This window comes from Leptidea sinapis, chromosome 44 (genome assembly GCF_905404315.1).
Source record: "Leptidea sinapis chromosome 44, ilLepSina1.1, whole genome shotgun sequence".
NCBI classification, from domain to species: Eukaryota; Metazoa; Arthropoda; class Insecta; order Lepidoptera; family Pieridae; genus Leptidea; species Leptidea sinapis.
Window position 1 is genome coordinate 7,757,892 of NC_066308.1, and position 19,488 is coordinate 7,777,379.

At 35.0% G+C, this 19,488-nt stretch overlaps 1 protein-coding gene across 1 annotated transcript in view; it reads right to left on the reverse strand.

Moving 5' to 3' along the window:
- Positions 1-19,488, reverse strand: part of LOC126977220 (kinesin-like protein KIF13B) — a 168,623-nt gene that overhangs the window by 146,693 nt on the left and 2,442 nt on the right. Inside the window, exon 2 of the mRNA XM_050825933.1 lies at positions 16,842-16,929. Within this exon, the coding sequence (XP_050681890.1) occupies positions 16,842-16,929 (88 nt within the window). The remainder of the gene's footprint in view (positions 1-16,841; positions 16,930-19,488) is intronic.

Sequence of the window (19,488 nt, forward strand, 5' to 3'; positions counted from 1 at the left end):
GGAAACACAATAATATTTACACATTACTGCTTCACGGCAGAATTAGGCGCCGTTGCGGTACCCATAATCTAGTTTGCATACTGTGCAAAAGAGTCTCCCACTGGTTAATATCATGTGCCACAAATAATACTATTAAATCCACAATATAAAAACAGACAGATCTATTTATTTGTGGTAGGGTTTCACTAAAACAAATGAAATACAACAGGCCGGGAACATTAGTTAAAAGACGGTCTCGATACGGGCACTCTATCTAATGAAACACTACGCTGCCGAACATTATTTCAAATTCCTTTACCTTTATGTTGTCATTTGAAATGTGATGAATAAATGCGTTACAGGTAAATTACTTTCGAGACGTTTTTGCATTTGTGTGTGTGTACGTGTACGGTCAGCACATAAAAAAATAAAGCAATACTTAAATATTTAATTTCTTCAATTATAGACCTATCGCACTCATCCTCACTTTCATTCGATGCCTTGAAATATCTTTTCCACTTTAATAGCAGTAGATAAACAATTTTCCATTCCTATAGGTACCTACTACAGTCATTTTATTAAATTTTTCCTCTGCTAATATTCAACATAGGTACTGTGAAGATTTTTATTATTTATACCCACATTAATGCTAAAAAAGATTTAAATATATTTTTAGGGTGCATTATTAACAATTTATACTAATTTGATGATAGGCGAATAATTAATAAGTAACACTTAGATCATTTATAATAATATAATTATAATAATAATAATATCTTGTCTAGATAGAAGATGACAGCTGTGGAAACGTCGAAAAAACTTAAGTTTAGAACTAACTTCTATTTTGAGCAATGCACGCACACTAACACAAAGTGTTATATAAATCGCGATTGTAAGACGTTGCTTGTCACGCACACTAAACTAATATTCGTGGCCTGTTTTTATCGGTTGTCTAAAAGCAACAGAATCCAGGCTAGAATCAAGGCGTATAAATTATCTAACAAATAACACTTACGTCGACGAAAGAAAATCTAATATTTTTGATGAAATACTTAAATTTAAGTCATTAAAAAGCCTGAAGTTTAAGGACACATTTTTTCAAGAAATAATTATAAGTTAGTACTTACTTATAGTATCTTTACACTCCAGTTCATTTTATTATGAGTGTATAGATAAGCCGATGGAAACATCATCTGCTCAGTAAGTAGCAATCAATCCGGATAACTCATTAATTCGGAATGGAGCTTGGATGAGATCCGGCTCACACTGCTTCACAATATAATTTCACATATCAATCCAATTAAGTACCTTCATACGAAATCAGGATCTACATTATTGAATCCGTTTACAAAGCTTATCCGCTAATTGTTTTATAAGCATGAACGATTATTTTCATGGAATAAGTGCTAAGCTTATCAAAACATGGTCCTTCAAGCAGGATTTGTAGAACTAATTTATATATTTGCTAAAAATCTGAGTCTATTGGCCAATTTCTCAATGTGGGAATCCTTTAGTAATGTCGAAATAAATAAAACATATTCCACAGGTATCAACACCTTCATAAATTATTATTGTAAAAATACCGTAATAAATTTTCATGCTATTAGTAATCACTATTAATCAATATATAATATAATGACGTCTTATAGAGCATTTTTGTTTACTACGAAATATATCTTTATAATTTTAAAATAAACCATCCAACTGCATTGTGTGATTCCTCGCGGACTTCAAAGACATTCATAATAATCTCAATGCATACATTGTTAGTAGAATGTCCCTCCTAACAATTCACGAATATCAAGAAATAGCTAAAAAGCGAAACGGAAATTAGTGAAATTTAAAGACATTCTCAGGATCTCCCTTATGACAAGCTAAGAGCTATTAATAAGCAAAAATACACGCGACTCCCATTACATGTGAGTCATCGTAAAAGAAAAACCCATTAGTAAATTGAGCAATCCATCGTTTGATAGACTTTTAGTATTATTATTATGATACGATAATAATCTTGGCATATGAACAGGCGATAGCAATTTACCATTAAATTGTTTTACTCTCATTCACAAAAAGTACTCATTTTATTTATTATATCTCATTAAGTACTTCTACTTTAAAGAACAGATCCCTCATCTCTATCAGATGTTACGTCACACCAAAACTTTATATTTCCTGTTCCATATTAAATTTGTTTCGAGTTCTTTCGTAATGTTATGAAGATTCCGCCACATGATCAACAATTTATTATCTCTATCTAAATTCTAGCCCATCAACTAACGGCCGTTCCCAATATTCAGTCTATCTCCGGTTGTGGCCAACTTGAGATAAAAATCGTAACTATCGCTGACTTTTCTGTCCCAACTTATCGACGGTAACTCACCTTATCTGTACACGCTGTCTGTTAATGGGAGGACGTATAGCTTACCAGCGATAAAAGTTTGTATCGAAATTGCAATTCACGCGTCCCAATACAAGGCGATAAGAATGACATATCGGGTATATATTAGGGCAGCTTCAGATTATTGACAGCTAATTACTGACAGTAAAAGGTAGTAAGTTATCACTATCTATAGTAAGCTCCTATTGTCAAATAATAAAGGAGTCCTCTTTACAGGTTGACTAGGACTGTCGTCAGATTGTTAGCATAACGTATCCTTTATTCATTAATTGTTCAGCGTGAATATATTCCATTTCCATCAAAGTAATCAAGAAAGGCTGTAATGAGCAAACGACGAACTAACTGAAGCAATGACATATTGGGTGATGCTCTAGTTGTGAGATTGTAATTGTGGTTGAAATTGCTTGCGGGTTTACCGTCTTGGAATCTTAATTGATCCCGCTGGAAATTCAGGCAAATATGTACACTGACCCAACAACGACAAAGGTCACACAATCTAAAGGCACTGCTGATTGCATGTACCTGTTATGGTGAACTCACACGTCTATATCGAACCTTCTCGTCAATAGTGTGGTAAGGTTCGATCAGATGCTAAAATATATTAGCTATTAATTTCTATAACTCGGCAGGTCCTTCTGGACCTTACGAGTTATAGACGAACGACGAACTAACTGACAACGACAGACTAACGACTTACTTAATGACAAGGAAATATCCTACTAATATTATAAACGGGATAGTTGTACATGTTCGTGTACATAAATACAATAAAAATTGATAATTTATTGTAATGAATATTGGCTAGTTTCAAATTGATCCTTATATCAAAATAAACACTAATTGCTTCCGTTACTCAAAGTAGATAAACTTTGTCTATCACGCTACATCACTTGGACAAATATTTGACAGTTATGAGGAATACCAACCGAGTGCGCGATACTATGGTGCGGTCCGGCGGCGGGCGAATTACAGAAAAATTACAGTTCGGGAGAAGATATAGGCTACATAATATGACGCTAGATATAGGCATACATATATATTGCTGCTGTAAAGCGTTTACGCGGACGACGTCGCGAGCGGCAGCTAGTTGTACATAAATATAAAGTGAGTATTTCATATCCCATGATTACTATTTCTGAACATGAAAATATTCTCCGGGAATTAATCAGTGTCCAACATGCAAAAAAATAATCATTTCAATATTTGTCAATCTTTTATCTTCCACTATTCAAATAATTAAAAATGATGATAACATAACACAATTTATTTATATATACAGTGTTCAAGCGGTTGGAAAAATAACTTCAGCATAAATTTATCTGAAAAACACTAGACCTTCCGAAAATGCTTTTCATTCGGATTGAATATTATTACGAAACAGTTTCACGAGATTTACCGCTTTAATTTTTAATTAAATGTCACAGAGAACACAGAGCCCGTGAATATTTGAAGTGTACCATTTATCTTGAAACATTGCAAACGTCGGCAAATGAATTTCAAATTGCTCTTAGGTATCTCAAACAGTGAGAGCAATTTAGCGGACGGGAGTAGCTTACATTTGCAGAATGCAATCCTCGTGAATTGATATTCACGTGAATACGATTTTGATATTTCAAGAGGAATTAGTACTGGGTTTCTGGGAAAGCTATTGTAGTTTTTTTTATGAAAATAAGGGACGAGACGAGCAGGACGTTCAGCTGATGGTAATTGATACACCCTGCCCATTACAATGCAACGCCGCTAAAGATTATTGAAAAACCTAAAAATTCTGACCGGCACAATATATATGCGTTCATCACCTTGAGAATTGAGATGTCAAGTCTAATTTGCCCAGGAATTTCACACTACGGCGCCCTTCAGACCGAAACACAGTAATACACATTACTGCTTCATGGCAGAAATAGGCGCCGTTGTGGTACCCACAATCTAGCCGGCATCCGGTGCAAAGGGGCCTCCCACTTGTAGTGAACGTGATTTCAGGATACCCTTAAATAAACGTCAGCTAAAAGCTAGTTGTCAAAGTCAACATACTCAATGTAGTGTGAGTGAAAGAGAAGGAAACATTATGTCATCTCTAGCGCTCGTGCGGTCGGGACTCGTGATACAGTGAGTCCGCTGTGAACGACGGAAGTTAGTGGGCGCATGCGTCTAAGAGCCGATAATATTGGCGGTTTGTATTGTATCCTAACTAAATACATACATTGAAAATTTTGTGCTAATTAATTTTTTTTTACCAAAGGCTCCATGGGACGAATTAATGTTAACACGTAGAGCGCAAGAGAAAAAGTGGAATGTAAAGATATATATATAGCCGGATGATTATAAAACATGATATATGAAGAAATAAACTTAGCGAAACAGATTAACATAGATTATAAGCGTCCATCAGTTGGGACACAAAGGAAGTCTACAGTTTTTTTTTTATGGAACAGGAGGAGAAACTAGCGTACGGGTCACCTGGTGTTAAGTGATCACCACCACCCACAATCAACTTGCAACACCAGAGTAATCAGACGAGGGTTGCCAGTCTTAAAGATGTACGCGCTTTTTGAAGGTAGGTCATATCGTCCCGGAATAGTTTATATGGAAGTCGCAGCTTTCGCAAAGCTAACTGATCAGAACAGGATATTTAAAGGTTGAGAGACGGATCAGATTTAATATTAATAACATTGATAGATAACGTGTGATAATGATAGTACCTACCCCATTATGTGATGGAATGAGATACACTGTCGCAAGCAAAAGTTTGGAATCACTTGCGTCCTTAGTGCTTAACTAAATCCGGGATAGCTTCTTAAATACTGGCTTGATTTTAATGAATTCGTATAAATAAATTAATATATTAATATTCGAATAAATGGTTTCAGTTTAAAGTTAAGAGGTGAACCTTGAAAATTATGTAATTTTTATGATAGTTAAAAATTTATTTAGTAGGTAAGCAAGATCGCCCGGAACCAATTATTTCGAGTAAGTGATTCCAAACTTTTCCTCGCGACTATAGTTCGTATAGCATATTCTAGGAGGAAAAATTTGAAAGCATCCATACGAGTTCAAAATACTTAAATAAGAGATTCTCTACCTTCAGGGTGTATGCTTAGTGTGTCGACTAATGTAGCGTACCTAATAGTTCAAAGTTCATTTAAGTTTACGATCCGACTTCGACACACTCCGACAAGGATGAGGATATCTCAACAGCCATCCACACCTCTAAGGGCCACTTAAAACGTTATCATGGGAGGCTTCAAAGCAAAACTGGGCAAAAGTAGCGGCGAGGAGTTGAGAGTGGGGCAATTTGGGTTTGTAAATCGGAACGCCCGAGGTCAGATGCTGGCTGACTTCATGTAGTTAAAGGACCTCTATACGATGAATGAGATAATGAAGCCGGAACAATGCAAATGAACTACATCATACATTGTATGTATATTATATAATCCCATGTTAATTCTTTACTTGTCTGCGAAAAGAATCCACATGAAGCAGGTAATAAAGGTAAATTTTTTGCTCTTAATAGTGATTGTCATTAGTATTACACTAGAAATAACTTGTAACTAATTCTAGTATGCTTCATATGATACAATATGATAGCTATATGGATACACTTTTATAATAAAGTCCCAGCCACTGTTCAGGCATTATCTTTAAATATATTTAAATGTTTTATTAAATAATGCCTCTATCGTTAAACTGCCTGAGACTCGATTATGATTGTTTTACAGCAATAGTAATGACAGTACAATATTATATATTTTATTAAAAAGAGCGCAAAAAAATAATGCTGGGAGCGCCACTTGTTTCCGAAGCGGTAGTAGTATTTAGTATATTAGAAATGACATCAAAAAGAATTCTCAATCAATTTTGAGAAAATATATGCCTCTTATGCCATTAAAAAACAGCTAGATAGATGGATATTACCTAAATTTTCTTTGTTTTTAATTCGCTGATTAAAAATAAATGTCATTATTTCACTTATCAATCACAACTCGGACGAAGTCGATTCTTGTAATCAAACTTCCCTGGAACTACTTGCCCATAATATATTCAATAGATTTTCCAAGGATATTAATAAATTAATCCATTATAGGCACGAAAGGCACATACGAAATGCATTGCCTAGCAAGTAAAAGTTAAAATGTATTATACTAGCTGACCCAACAGACGTTCTTCTGTACATAATAAATAAAATATTGTTATTTTTATGAATTTGTCAATAATATTTCAAAAAGAATTATTTCGTAAAATATGCTCCCTGATGTTATAATAGAAAAAGTACGGACTATTTATAGAAAAAGTGCAGAAGGCGTTGCTATATATTATCCTTTCATGTATTCAACCAAATTTCTCATAGGTTGTTAAGGTTTCAATTCCCTGGAGGTCAGGCGGACTTGCGACCAGCTAAAAATTATGTATCGAATATAACGAGGAGACGCTCATGCTCCAGATCTTCATGAGCAATTGTGTCGTATTATAAGTGTAATAATCTTCGCCCACGAAAAAATAAACTTTTCGTGCTCCCGCTTCATTGGCATCTTTCAACGCGCTCTTGGACAAGAATGCTCAATGCGATCCATTAAATGATGGGTGGACTTCCCTAGTTTCTGAAATACCAAGGTACGCGGAGAGCATTGAAATTGTATAATTCATTCAAAAATTCTTTAATGTTCCTTTTTTGTTTCTAATTTTTCCCTTTTTATGTTTCATCTAATTAGTGTAAGTGGCACTGCCGTGCTAATTAATTAGCCTATAAATAAAAAATAAAAATTGTTTCACGTCTGAACTGTCAAACCGTGCATCAATAAATTATTCTCTCATAGAAAATATGTCCATACAAAACAAATATTGGGAATAAAAATAATTATGAGTCCTAAATCGGAATAAAAACTATCGTATCTCTCAAGTTGGACTAAACTGCACTCCTAAAGTAATCCTAGTTTAAATCCGTTCATTAGTATAGGCGTTCACTGGAAACAAACATCAGGACACCGGATTTATAAATATTAACATGTAGACACTAATGAACCCACGCAACACCCACTTAAACCATCATTAGTCATAGATTGTTTCCCTGTTACTTTAACTTTTGCACCGGAACTGATGGTAGATAATATCCAAATCTTGTTGCTTGATCAATTTCTCTCGGTTGTTTTGCATGTTGCACTTGATTATACGAACGCCTGACAAGCGTGGGTAGCACTGGTTGTTAAAACTCTACACCAAAATAGGGGCAGAATTTACAGAAACACAAAAGCGTGTCCATTGAATAAGTCCTTCCGAAAAATTTGAGTGATAAGATGATAACCATCCTTTTGAGTGACTGACAAGGGTCCATAATTATCTACAAAACTTGGAATTTGTGTTTTCATATACTAACTAAATTACTGAATTTACCATATTTTGTTCGGAAAATGGGTACCACAACGGCGCCTATTTCTACCCTGAAGCAGTACCTAATGTGTAAAAATGAGTGTGTTTCGGTCTGAAGGGCAGGCGCCTTAGCTAGTGAAATTACTGGGCAATTGCGACTTAACATCTTATGTCTCAAAGTGACAAGCACAATTGTAGTACCGCTCAGAATTTTTGGGTTTTTCAAGAATCCTCAGCGGCACTGCATTGTAATGAGTAGGGCGTATCAATTACCATCATCTGAACGTCCTGCTCGTCTCGTCCCTTATTTTCATAAAAAAAAAGATGAGCTCGTCAGAAGAACATACAAGAAACTCAACGGCCACACTTTTCAATCAAATAGAGTATTTTACAAAGGCTATATATAATACACAAAACAAACTAGTTTGGTAGCTGCATCTAATATATTATGAGTCGTGTTTAAATAATATCAATCACTAGCTGACCCGGCAAACGTTGTTTTGCCATAAAAAGTATAATTCACGCGATAGTTTTATAAGTAATAAAATATTGCCTATATTATAGCCTGTACATCATTTTGTTCTATTGTCAATAGTTTTTGCAGCGCACGCAAAAATAGGTTTTCGATTTTACACCTTGTGTTACAAAATAGCAGTTTTATTACAAATCCCTAATTTTGAAAAAAAAACATAGCCTTCCTCGATAAATGGACTACCCAACACTGAAAGAATCATTCAAATCGGACCAGTAGTACCAGAGATTAGCGCGTTCAAACAAACAAACACTGCAGCTTTATAATATTAGCATAGATTTCATAAAAAGGAATAATGAATTAACTGTATAAATATTAATTATTATAAGAATATTAGATGTTTGATTGATGATGATTGATGTAATTCATTGTTTATGTAATGATGCCTCGTGGACATGATCGTCTTGATCACTGTAATAATTAAGTAATTGCATCCAACAAAAATAATGATTTTTATTAACTACTAGCTGACCCGGCAAACGTTATTTTGCCATATAAATTATTTTAAGAGTTAGACCGTTTCTTGGATATTGCAACATTACATTATTTTTCTAAAATAAACGTAGCCTAGTAAAAAACAGTTCTTTCAATATTACAAACAGACACTCCAATTTTATTTATATATATAGATGTATAGATAAGAGGTCGATCTGGCACCACAAACACAATTCTTGTAAAGAGTCACTCCGCAAACAATGCGAAAGTAAGAAAGTAATTTAATACACACCAAATCTTTGTTTTAAAAGTAAGGTCGTCGACATAATATAACCGCGCTCAGGCTGAGACGGCATTGGAAAATATTCAACGCAATAAAATCGTAAATTAGATTTCAAAACAGTTTACGCAATATCGTGTACAAAGACCTCTCTGTGATGTAATTGAGCAGAAACGAATGAATTTAGATGTCGGATGTTATAGAAAGATGAATCAGGAATTCAGGGATAAATATACACGCCAATAAACTTTCAGGGTTATATTTTAATGAGAGAGAAATACTTTTTTGGTACAAAGACTAATATCAGAAACTTCAATATTTTTTTCTTTATATAATAATGTCCTCTGATCAATGACGTTCTATACATATGGACATATCATTCGCAGTCTGATAGCGGAACGGCAAAAGTGTGCTTAAAGACAATGTAAGCACACTTTTCTCCTTAGTCGTGTGTCAATCACCAAGTCTAAGTGTGCTTTTAAAAAGTGATCAAATAATATATTAACGACGCACAAAAAAAAGATGGTGTGACTTATCACCGGTAAGTTTATTTTATTTATTAATAAGAATAATTATTTTAAAACGAATACTTTTTCATTATATATGGTACAATTATTGACAAGTATGCTGATATGAGATGAGATGAAAGGACGCGACAAGCACACATTCAGAAAGGAAAATAGTCGCTCTTTTTTTAAAGGCCCAGTGAATAATGATTATCAATATTGTATTTTGTGAACGGAAAGTCATTGCCGATAGATTCACTTTTTTTAAAGGCCCTTAGAACAATATTGTATTTTGCGCACAGAAAGTCATTGCCAGTGAATATAAACGGCTTACAAGACCGTAAACAATTTATAACCAGTTTACCGAATTATTTTTTGTAAATAAAAATATTATATTTGAGTGTTTGTTTCTCTCATTATAACACATTTAGAGCGTTAACGAGTAACTAATATACGTACAAACCACTTAATAAACATACAAACTTTCACCTTTACAATATGAGTGTGATATTTTATTAAATACGTAAAAAACCTCCAACTGACAGATCTCGATCAGAAAATAGGGACAGACTAACAAAAGTAAAACTTATAGCAACCCTCTTTTTCGTCTGGGTTTAAAAAAATACGTAACTGCTACTCCACTGATGTCACTGTCCAAATCGGGTTCTAAATTTCAAAAACGAAGCTTAAACTGAAAAAGTTTAAACAACTGGAGTAAGTCTATACGTATAGAACGTTATTGCCTTATAAGGTGTCGAATAATCGTACATAATAACGTGTTCGGAAACCAAAACCGTACGTTGCGGGCGGGAACCCTTTATACTCGTATGGAAAACATCTCGAAAATTAAAGTCGCGTTTTTAAACACTTAGGCGTAAACAAACATCACATTTCAACTCTTTTGCGACCGTTCCTAATGTTTAGTCTATCTCTTACTCGAGATAACAATCGTAACTATCGTTGACTTTTCTGTCCCACTAAACTTATCGACGGTGACTCCGTCTGTCAATGGGACGACGTATAGCTTACCAGCGATATAAAGTTTGTATGGAAATGGAAATGCAATTCACGCGTCCCGATATAAGGCGATAAGAAAAACTAATCGGGTATATTGGGACAGCTTCAGATTATTGACAGCTAATTACTGAGAGTAGAAGGTAGTAATTTATCTCTATCTGTAGATAGTATATTGGTAACAGCCGTTAAAGTACATTGAAAAACATCTTGTCGGAATGATGGCTAAGCGTGTATATTGAAATCGAACTGAGTAAAGAGTTTTACATCCGTGCTAGATAGTTAAAGACCGTTACATTACAAAGGCTCTACATTTCGGGGATTTAAGAGATAGTTCTTAGTAAGCCTAATTGGATATCTAAACGCTTTATACCATGTTTCAGATTAACTACTTTACCCTACCGCTCGTAAAACCATGTTATCAACTTATCTATTCTAATAATATAAAATATGCTAGTGTGACCTTGTTTATTTCTTAAGCCTCCACGCCTTTACAACTAGTAGTTCGTTACAAATCAACACGAATTTTAGTATGCATGTTGTTTTCAGTATTCCCGAGTCCTGGGTACAGTAAAGATATAATATATAAATTTTAACCTTAATATTGTAAGGACCACGGAGAAAATGAACTCCAAGGGCATTAGTAATTCTACAAAAATAGACTTTAAATTTTGATTTCCAAGAAAACAAGTACGAAATGCAGTTCGAAGTTTTGAAAATCAGAATTATAGACAGACACATTTTTGACGAGCTCAAAACGCATTAATATTTCTTGTATTGTATGTAGACTACTCACTAAATACATTGTATGAAGTAGAGCATTACATATTTTTGCTGTGCAATAATTTTGGCAAGTACCCGGTGCTAACTGATTCACCAGATAGATAACTGAGAAAAAATAATATTACAATGAAAGATAATACAATTTATGAGTCTATTTATTTATTTACTTTGGCTTTTAAACAAACTACAATAAATTTAAATTTATGTAATTATTATTATTTAAGTTTATTATTATTAGTTTCGTGCAAAGATTTCACAGTTATCAATGTCAAAATCATGTTACCATTTACCACTGCTTCGGAAAAGGCTGAGGTTCAATGACAAGAAGTGGCAACAAACTCATTGCCAACTCTTATCGACATTTACAGCTTCATCATTTTACAGATTATTCTAATTATTATAAATTATGTAAAGTATACGCCTTCGTATTTCACGAATAGCGTGCACATCATGATTTTTATAGAAATATATAAAGAAACATATATTTTATTTGAAACAAATACAGTATTTATATAATAATACAGGATAATCGTACTGAAACCAAATGTTATAGCTTTAAACGAGCAATTCTTGTATATATATATATTTAATCTAAATCTCGGAAACGGCTCCAACGATTTTCACAAAGTTTAGTAATACTGAGGATTTCCGGGGAAATAAAACGATCTCGCTTGGTTTCAATTTAAAAAAAATGTAGTTTTATCCGTGTTTAATAAGAAACAGCTACAATAACATTAGAATACAAAGGTAAATTTCGCCACTATATACAAGACTAAAATAGCTCAGATGGGACATTGGGGGATCCGGAAAGCAGAAGACCCCGGTTCGAATCCGGATGTCCTATTAGTTTCTTTTCGTTCAAGTTTTGTACAATCTTAAAAATCCGAGCAAGACTCGGTCGTCCGGATATTATGAATAAACGTGAAGTGTTTCCCATAATTGGTTGGTGACAAACCACACTTCAAATAAATTAACTATAATTTAGTTTACACACACACTGTCTTATTAAGAAACGCATTGTAAAGTACTCCAAGACAGAGATTAAGGATTGGTCTGCTGCGCTCCAACTAGATACCGCACTACCTAAGAACAATAGCTTTTTTATTACGGCAACTATTAGATGCTTGTGTGCGTGGCATCTTGACAATCAATGGCATCTTTCAAATTTTGTAACATACGCTTCGTGTTATTTTATATTGAAATTGATAAAATACAAAATACTTACTGATGATATGTGATCCCAGTGCCTTTCTTATTTCTAGTAGTAATATTTTTATAAAAAATTTTACTACGAAACCCGGCATTTTAGCTTCAATTATTAGCAAAGTTTAACAGAACATTTGGCACATCAACGTCACACATTGTCCAACACTGGCTCGAGTACGCCTATTTTGGCGTAGTATTAGTTGCCGCACTTTGCGACTACGCCTGCGGTATCTAGTTGGAGCGCTGCGGACCAACCCTTAATCTAAGCTCCAAGTTTAGAATTACTTCTCCCCGTCATGTAATTCTGTAGTGACAAAGGTAAGACAAAAGTTAACTTGGAATAACTTAACTTCGCGTTTATTATAAACACAGACAAAGACCAGAAAGGTATACTAGTATACGTATACTAGTTGACCCAGCAAACGTCGTATTGCCATATATAACATATTAAAAAAAAAAAAAAAATTTTGATGCAACCGATTCTCACCTACCAAATATATCGTACTACAATGTATGTATTTTTCAATGCTGAATCATAATAAAATAAAAACAAAAATTAAGATTTTTCAGACCTACTGAATATGCATATAAAATTTGGTAAAAATCAGTAAAGCCGTTCCGGAGGAGTAAGGTAACTAACATTGTGACACGAGAATTTTATATATAAGATTATCTTCATCAACAGAGTTTCTGGAACGACTTAAATACAAGGCAAAACTATAAATAGCAACGACATGTTCTAACATTCCACCCCAACTGCAGAAAACTAAATTAACGACCTGCATCGCTGCAAGGACGAAGGTAAAAAAATAAAGCCCGACACACGGAAGGCGTTAATTAATTCGCTAATTGAAGCAGTTCCTGAACGCTCCACTCTTTATATTGTTTCTTTAATCTGGGGCAAGGATATGCATGAGTCCTGTCATGGTATCAAATGCAGTCAGGTCATTAGAGAGACGTATAAACTCATACATTGGAGTCAACGGAAACCATTTTGAGCAACTTATTAATAGTCAGGTATAAAAAGTGAGATATGAAAAGCAATTTGTAAAAAAATTCTATTTGCTTTCATTTTTAGTAATGCATATCTTTGCAAAGTTTGATCCTTATCAGCAACAGAGTCCATTGGTTTAGTAATATAGGTGGTATTTTTTTTGAAAAATCATTCGGGTCGATTGTCTTTATAAATTAAGCAAAGCTAATTAGTACGAAGGTCACACTAAAAGTTTTGAGTAACTTAAAAAAACAACATGTTATAACCAAAATATTATTTTTATTGCTTTTCAAAATACTCTCTCCTTTACATTTTAAAATTATTTTCATGCATGTTCTCTACGTGCTGATTGAACGCTATCACTGCCTCTTCGGAATTGGTCAAAGTGAAACCTCTCATCAAATCTTTGATTATGATTATGAAGATATAGAACAGAAAAAAACAACAGGTTGCAACGTTTCAAAAAATATAACATTCGAAATTCAAATAGTTCCCATTATCTAGAAGTGCAAAACTTTTCGTGTGCCCCATGTAATTAACGACCTGCATCGCTGCAAGGACGAAGGTAAAAAAATAAAGCCCGACACACGGAAGGCGTTAATTAATTCGCTAATTGAAGCAGTTCCTGAACGCTCCACTCTTTATATTGTTTCTTCAATCTGGGGCAAGGATATGCATGAGGCCACTTTTGTTATTATAAATTAGAGGACACTCATTCTTATAACGAGGTTCTTGTTCAGCACAAAAACTACAAACATATCCTACTTGGAACTTTATTTAGCACGGCATGGTTGTAGTTCCTTCATGGCACTGTGCAAGGCTTCAATTGTGAGCTCATGTACAATTGTTAAGTTCTATCACAATATCGCGTGATTATTCGTCAATATCGAGCGCTCCTCCAAATACTATATAGGCTTATTGCCAATCATTTTACACGTGCAGCCTTTGGACCGGCTATACGCAGAGGGCATACAACGCGCTGCGAGTGCAATATGCCTTTGTTTTTTAGCGCATCCATATACGGCACGATTGCGGAGGCGCGCGTTGATGATTTTTACGCGATCATTTGAAAAATATGCGCATCGTTAATGAACAGGCTCCAGGCTAGCCCCAACACTGTCCTAAGCGCGTTGGCATGCAGGTGGGAGTCACCACTGCTGAGGCATTGGATAGGTTTGCATGCGCCTCTAGCTAGGTGCAACTTATTGTGAAAATAACTAACCTTACTAACATAATTTTTAATACTTCGTGGCTGGATGATCTTGTTACCGTGATTACGTATTATTATTATTATTATTATTACGTCTGCTTGATGTGATTTTTTATATTAATATTTCCTTTATTTAGTTATCTTAAAGTTATTATATATTTTATTTTATGAAATGCTCACATAATGCCTCTTTATTTACGGTATGTGTGGATTGATGCATCTACTATACTCAATAACTCTTGTGTTTATAATTATTATTATTTTTTTTCTTTTTTGACTTACTTGTGTAAGCCTTTCAGTTTTTGACATTTGAGTATTTTTGTTGCGTCACTTTGCATATATTGTAATTGAAATGATTTGTAAAACAATTAAAATGTAAATCTTGACTTAAAAAGTGGCAATGAGTTTCTTGCTACTACTTCTCATTAGCTCAACCCTTTACGAAGTAGCGGTAAATTCAATAAGAAAAAATATTTTTATTTTTTGACATTCCTAAGTGTCATTTCCGTGACGTATATGAATAAATTTATTTAGAATTTTGAAGATAAATTGTAACTAACATACAATTACTAACATTACTAACTTAGTCTAAGAAAAATTGTTACTAACTTAATAATTAATACTTATGGATGTATAGTGTCTGAAATAAATGATTATTATTAGTATTATTAAATACCCACTAATATTTGTATAAAACAAATGACGCATGTCCCACATATACCTACGAGGGGAGGTCAAAAAGTTCGCGGAATGACTGGGAAAAAAGATGAAATGATACATTATGTTATTTTTCCTTTTCAATATATTCCCCCTTAACACGAATACATTTTTGGGATCTGGCATATAACTTATTAATACCGTCGAAAAAATAGGTTTTGTCTTGGGCGTCAAAATACGCCGAAATCGCCGACTTGACTTCATCATCGTCTCTAAATTTTTTTCCACGCAGCTCTTTCTTCATCTTTGGGAATAAATAAAAATCGCTAGGGGCCAGGTCTGGACTGTAGGGTGGATGGCGTAGTTGTTCAAAACCGCATCGATGAATGGCAGCCGTCGCAACATGACTCGTGTGAACGGGCGCGTTGTCGTGCAAAAGGAGTACACCTTTTGTCAGTTTTCCTCTTCTTTTTTCTTTAATAGCTTCTTTTAATCGGTCCAATAGGGAAGCGTAGTACTCTCCCGTTATAGAAACACCACGTTCTTTATAATCGATCAAAAGAATACCTTCAGTATCCCAAAAAATAGTCGCCATGATCTTTCCGGCCGATTGCGACACTTTAAATTTTTTTGGGGGTGGTGTGCCTTTTTTGTGCCACTGCATCGACTCCTGCTTTGACTCAGGCTCATAGTGGTGAACCCAAGTTTCATCACCGGTTACAATTCGGGCCATAATTTCTTCCCTAACTTCTCCACAGCGGTCCAAATACTCGCGGGAACAGTTGACGCGCTCACGTTTTTGCAGCGGCGTGAGCATTCTCGGGACCCACCTTGAACACACTTTACTCATGCCAAGATGTTGATGAAGAATATTTAAAATTGTGGTTTCTGATACTCCAACTGATGCTGCAAGTTGTTTCTTCTTCAACCTTCCGTCTTCCAATACAAGTTTTTCAACTTTTTCAATGATTTCCGGCGTAGTGGCCTCAATGGGCCGTCCAGGTCGAGGATCATCTTCAATTGACTCCCTTCCTTGCTTGAAAAGGCCGTGCCATTTGTAAATCATGGTTTTACCAGGAGCAGAGTCTCCGTAAACAGCTAACATCTCTTGCAAAATAGTTTGAGGCGTTTTTCCTTGTTTGGTGAGGAACTTTACGACGGCGCGATGTTCAATTTTCTCCATAGTGGCTAGTTTGTTCCCGATTTACTTGTTCACTCGTTTGTAACTCGAAAGCTAATGACCCAATTAGGCTAGAAATTGGCATATATAGTAATTATGAGTTACTCAAGTAGCGGCTACCTGGAGGAGCGACCTCACCCCCGCCAACCCCGCCATTCCGCGAACTTTTTGACCGCCCCTCGTATATATCTAATTACATTACCCAAAATTTTAGTTACGATTTGAAACAATTTATTCCTTTCAAGTACATACGGCAGTAGCAATCTCTCTATTATACTTCAAGAAGAAATGTTTAATATAGATTACCTTTCTTTGTCGTGTGTTGACTGGGGATACTGCAGAACGGTCTGCTGCTCTTCCATTTCCACCACACATTGTGTGCCGAGTTCGAGCTCTGAAAAATAATTATAATCTCTATTGTATCTAAATAAAGTTAGTCACACGTCGAGATATTGTTGAAAACCATTTGTTGGGCGATGTATATGCTTTTAGAATATGCCCAGAAAATGTACAAAACAAATGTGCACAAACCAAGGAATATTTTTAAGGTTTTGTTTGTAAAAACGATGTTTTAATAATGAGCATACTTAAAAGACCTTAAAGGTCGGCAACGCATTTTTCATTTTTGTATGTGTTTATACATCTCCACGGATGTATTAAACATTTTAAAAGGATTGTTAAAAAACGTTTGTGTGGGAAAGGTTACTTTAGCATAAACGATTTTCTTAATGACACCAGGGACTGGGAACAAAACGAACACCCTCAGGCTCTTTAATTATAAATGATTTTGTACGATATGACATTGTAATCCATATTTTTGTATATATAAAAAAAAGCCCGCCGAGTTTCTTGCGCCCATTCTTCTCAGGTCTGAGGCAGTCTCTTTTGAATGGGTGGTAGTTTTTGATGGTCAAAAAGTGATTTTGAATTCTATTTTGAATAAAAATATTTTAATTTGAAATTTGAAGCATTCGTTTCTGAATATGCCGAGATTTCCTAAATATATACAAGTTGACTTGTCTATTGTCCTCATATCATTTCCTGCGCAAACTTATACGCAACAATGTCAGTCTGAAACTCGAGTTGCACAACTTCGCTAAAGGGACCGCTGTTTTCTGTTATTTAACCACAAGACGTTACTAGAACGTGCTGAAGCTTCTCCTAATTAAATACTCGTCAGTAAGAATATGTCACTTTATACATTCCGCTGTTAGGTTATTTTGAAATCTTACCAAGTGACTGCATTTAAAACATTGAGGATAATGACAATTACTCGGCTGATCATAAGTGGGCAGATAAGAAATTAAATAATATAAGTTTTACCAGTGGGAGGCTCCTTTGCAGCGGATGCCGGTTAGATTATGGGTACCACAACGGCGCCTTTTTCTGGCGGAAGCAGTAATGTGTAAGCATTACTGTGTTTCGGTCTGAAGGGCGCCTTAACTAGTGAAATTACTGGGCAAATAATGAGATTTGACATCTTATGTCAAGGTGACAAGCGCAGCTGTAGTACCGCTCAGAATTTTTGGGTTATTCAATCATCTTGAGCAGCGCTGCATTGTAATGGGCAGGGCGTATCAATTACCATGAGCTGAACGTCCCACTCGTCTCATCCTTTATTTTCATAAAAAAAATATATAAGTATAAATTATATGAAAGATATGAATATGATTAATATGAAAGGAGATTCTTATACTGCATAATTTATTATGAAGAAGTAAACACTACATTTAGTTTTTAAACTAAATAATTTCTTTGATCAGTGAAATTCCTCGCGGCTATATATACGTGCGTTTCAGACTCAAAACATAATGCCTCTTTTAAACTACGCTACTAGAATGTACCACATGTGTCTACGTATCCAGTCACATAGATTTAAACATTTTCAACAACTGCTAAACAGGCGCGTTGGTGTTCATTTGAAAGATAAACAGAAACATGTGTTTCACACGTGATAAAAACTAGCTTCCGTTCGGTCCGCTAACACGTAACAGGACATTGTGTACTGTTTATTGTTTATTCCATTGTTTTAAATACATTAAAAGTAGTTTTATAGCAACGGGATTTTTCAAGCATGTAAACACAGTCACAAGGACATAGATTTGACAGTAGGTGATTGATAATAGAAGTTTCTTCGTATTATATAAGAGCATAATACATATATGTTCCATTTTGTTCTATGACTTTTTGCATCTTATAGGCAGAGACCCGTTGCTGTGTAAATTTTAGGACTTCTAATCAAAAAACGCGATTAAGTAATTTTGCAGTCCTCTCTTGATTTTAGCCTGACACTGCTTAAAGAATTTTTATTTTTATGACAATAAGAGACGAGACGAGCAGGACGTTCAGCTGATGGTAATTGATATGATACGCCCTGCCTATTTCAATGCAGAGCCGCTCAGGATTCTTATAAAACCTAAAAATTCTGAACGGCACTACAGTTGCGCTCTTCACCTTGGTAAGGTAATATAAGTCTCGTTTGCCCATTAATTTCACTTTCATCATACCGAGAACACAATAATGCTTACAAATTACTGCTTCACGGCAGAAATAGGCGCCGTTGTGGTACCCATAATCTATGCGGGCATCCTGTGCAAAGGGCTCCTTTGGTGAATTTTAAAAAGAACGAAACAGGTTGCCATCTAAGTGCCATGTCAGCGCTAAATGACGGATACATTATAACACATCCCAGCCAAACTCTCTTAATGTGCTGAGTGGCTAAGCATGGGTGCGGTCTAGCGTTATGGTGATAAAAGACCATACCCTTTCTTTTGATCAATTTCGGACAGTTTCTCTTACTTCTTACTTTAATCTAATCAATGGTTCTACCCAGCGGTAAACGCTCATAATGAACTACGCCCTAACAATCCCACGTCCAATCCCACAAAATACGGCATGATTTATACGGCCTTATTGCGAGTCTTTGAGCCGACCTCTTACCACGACTTTTTCG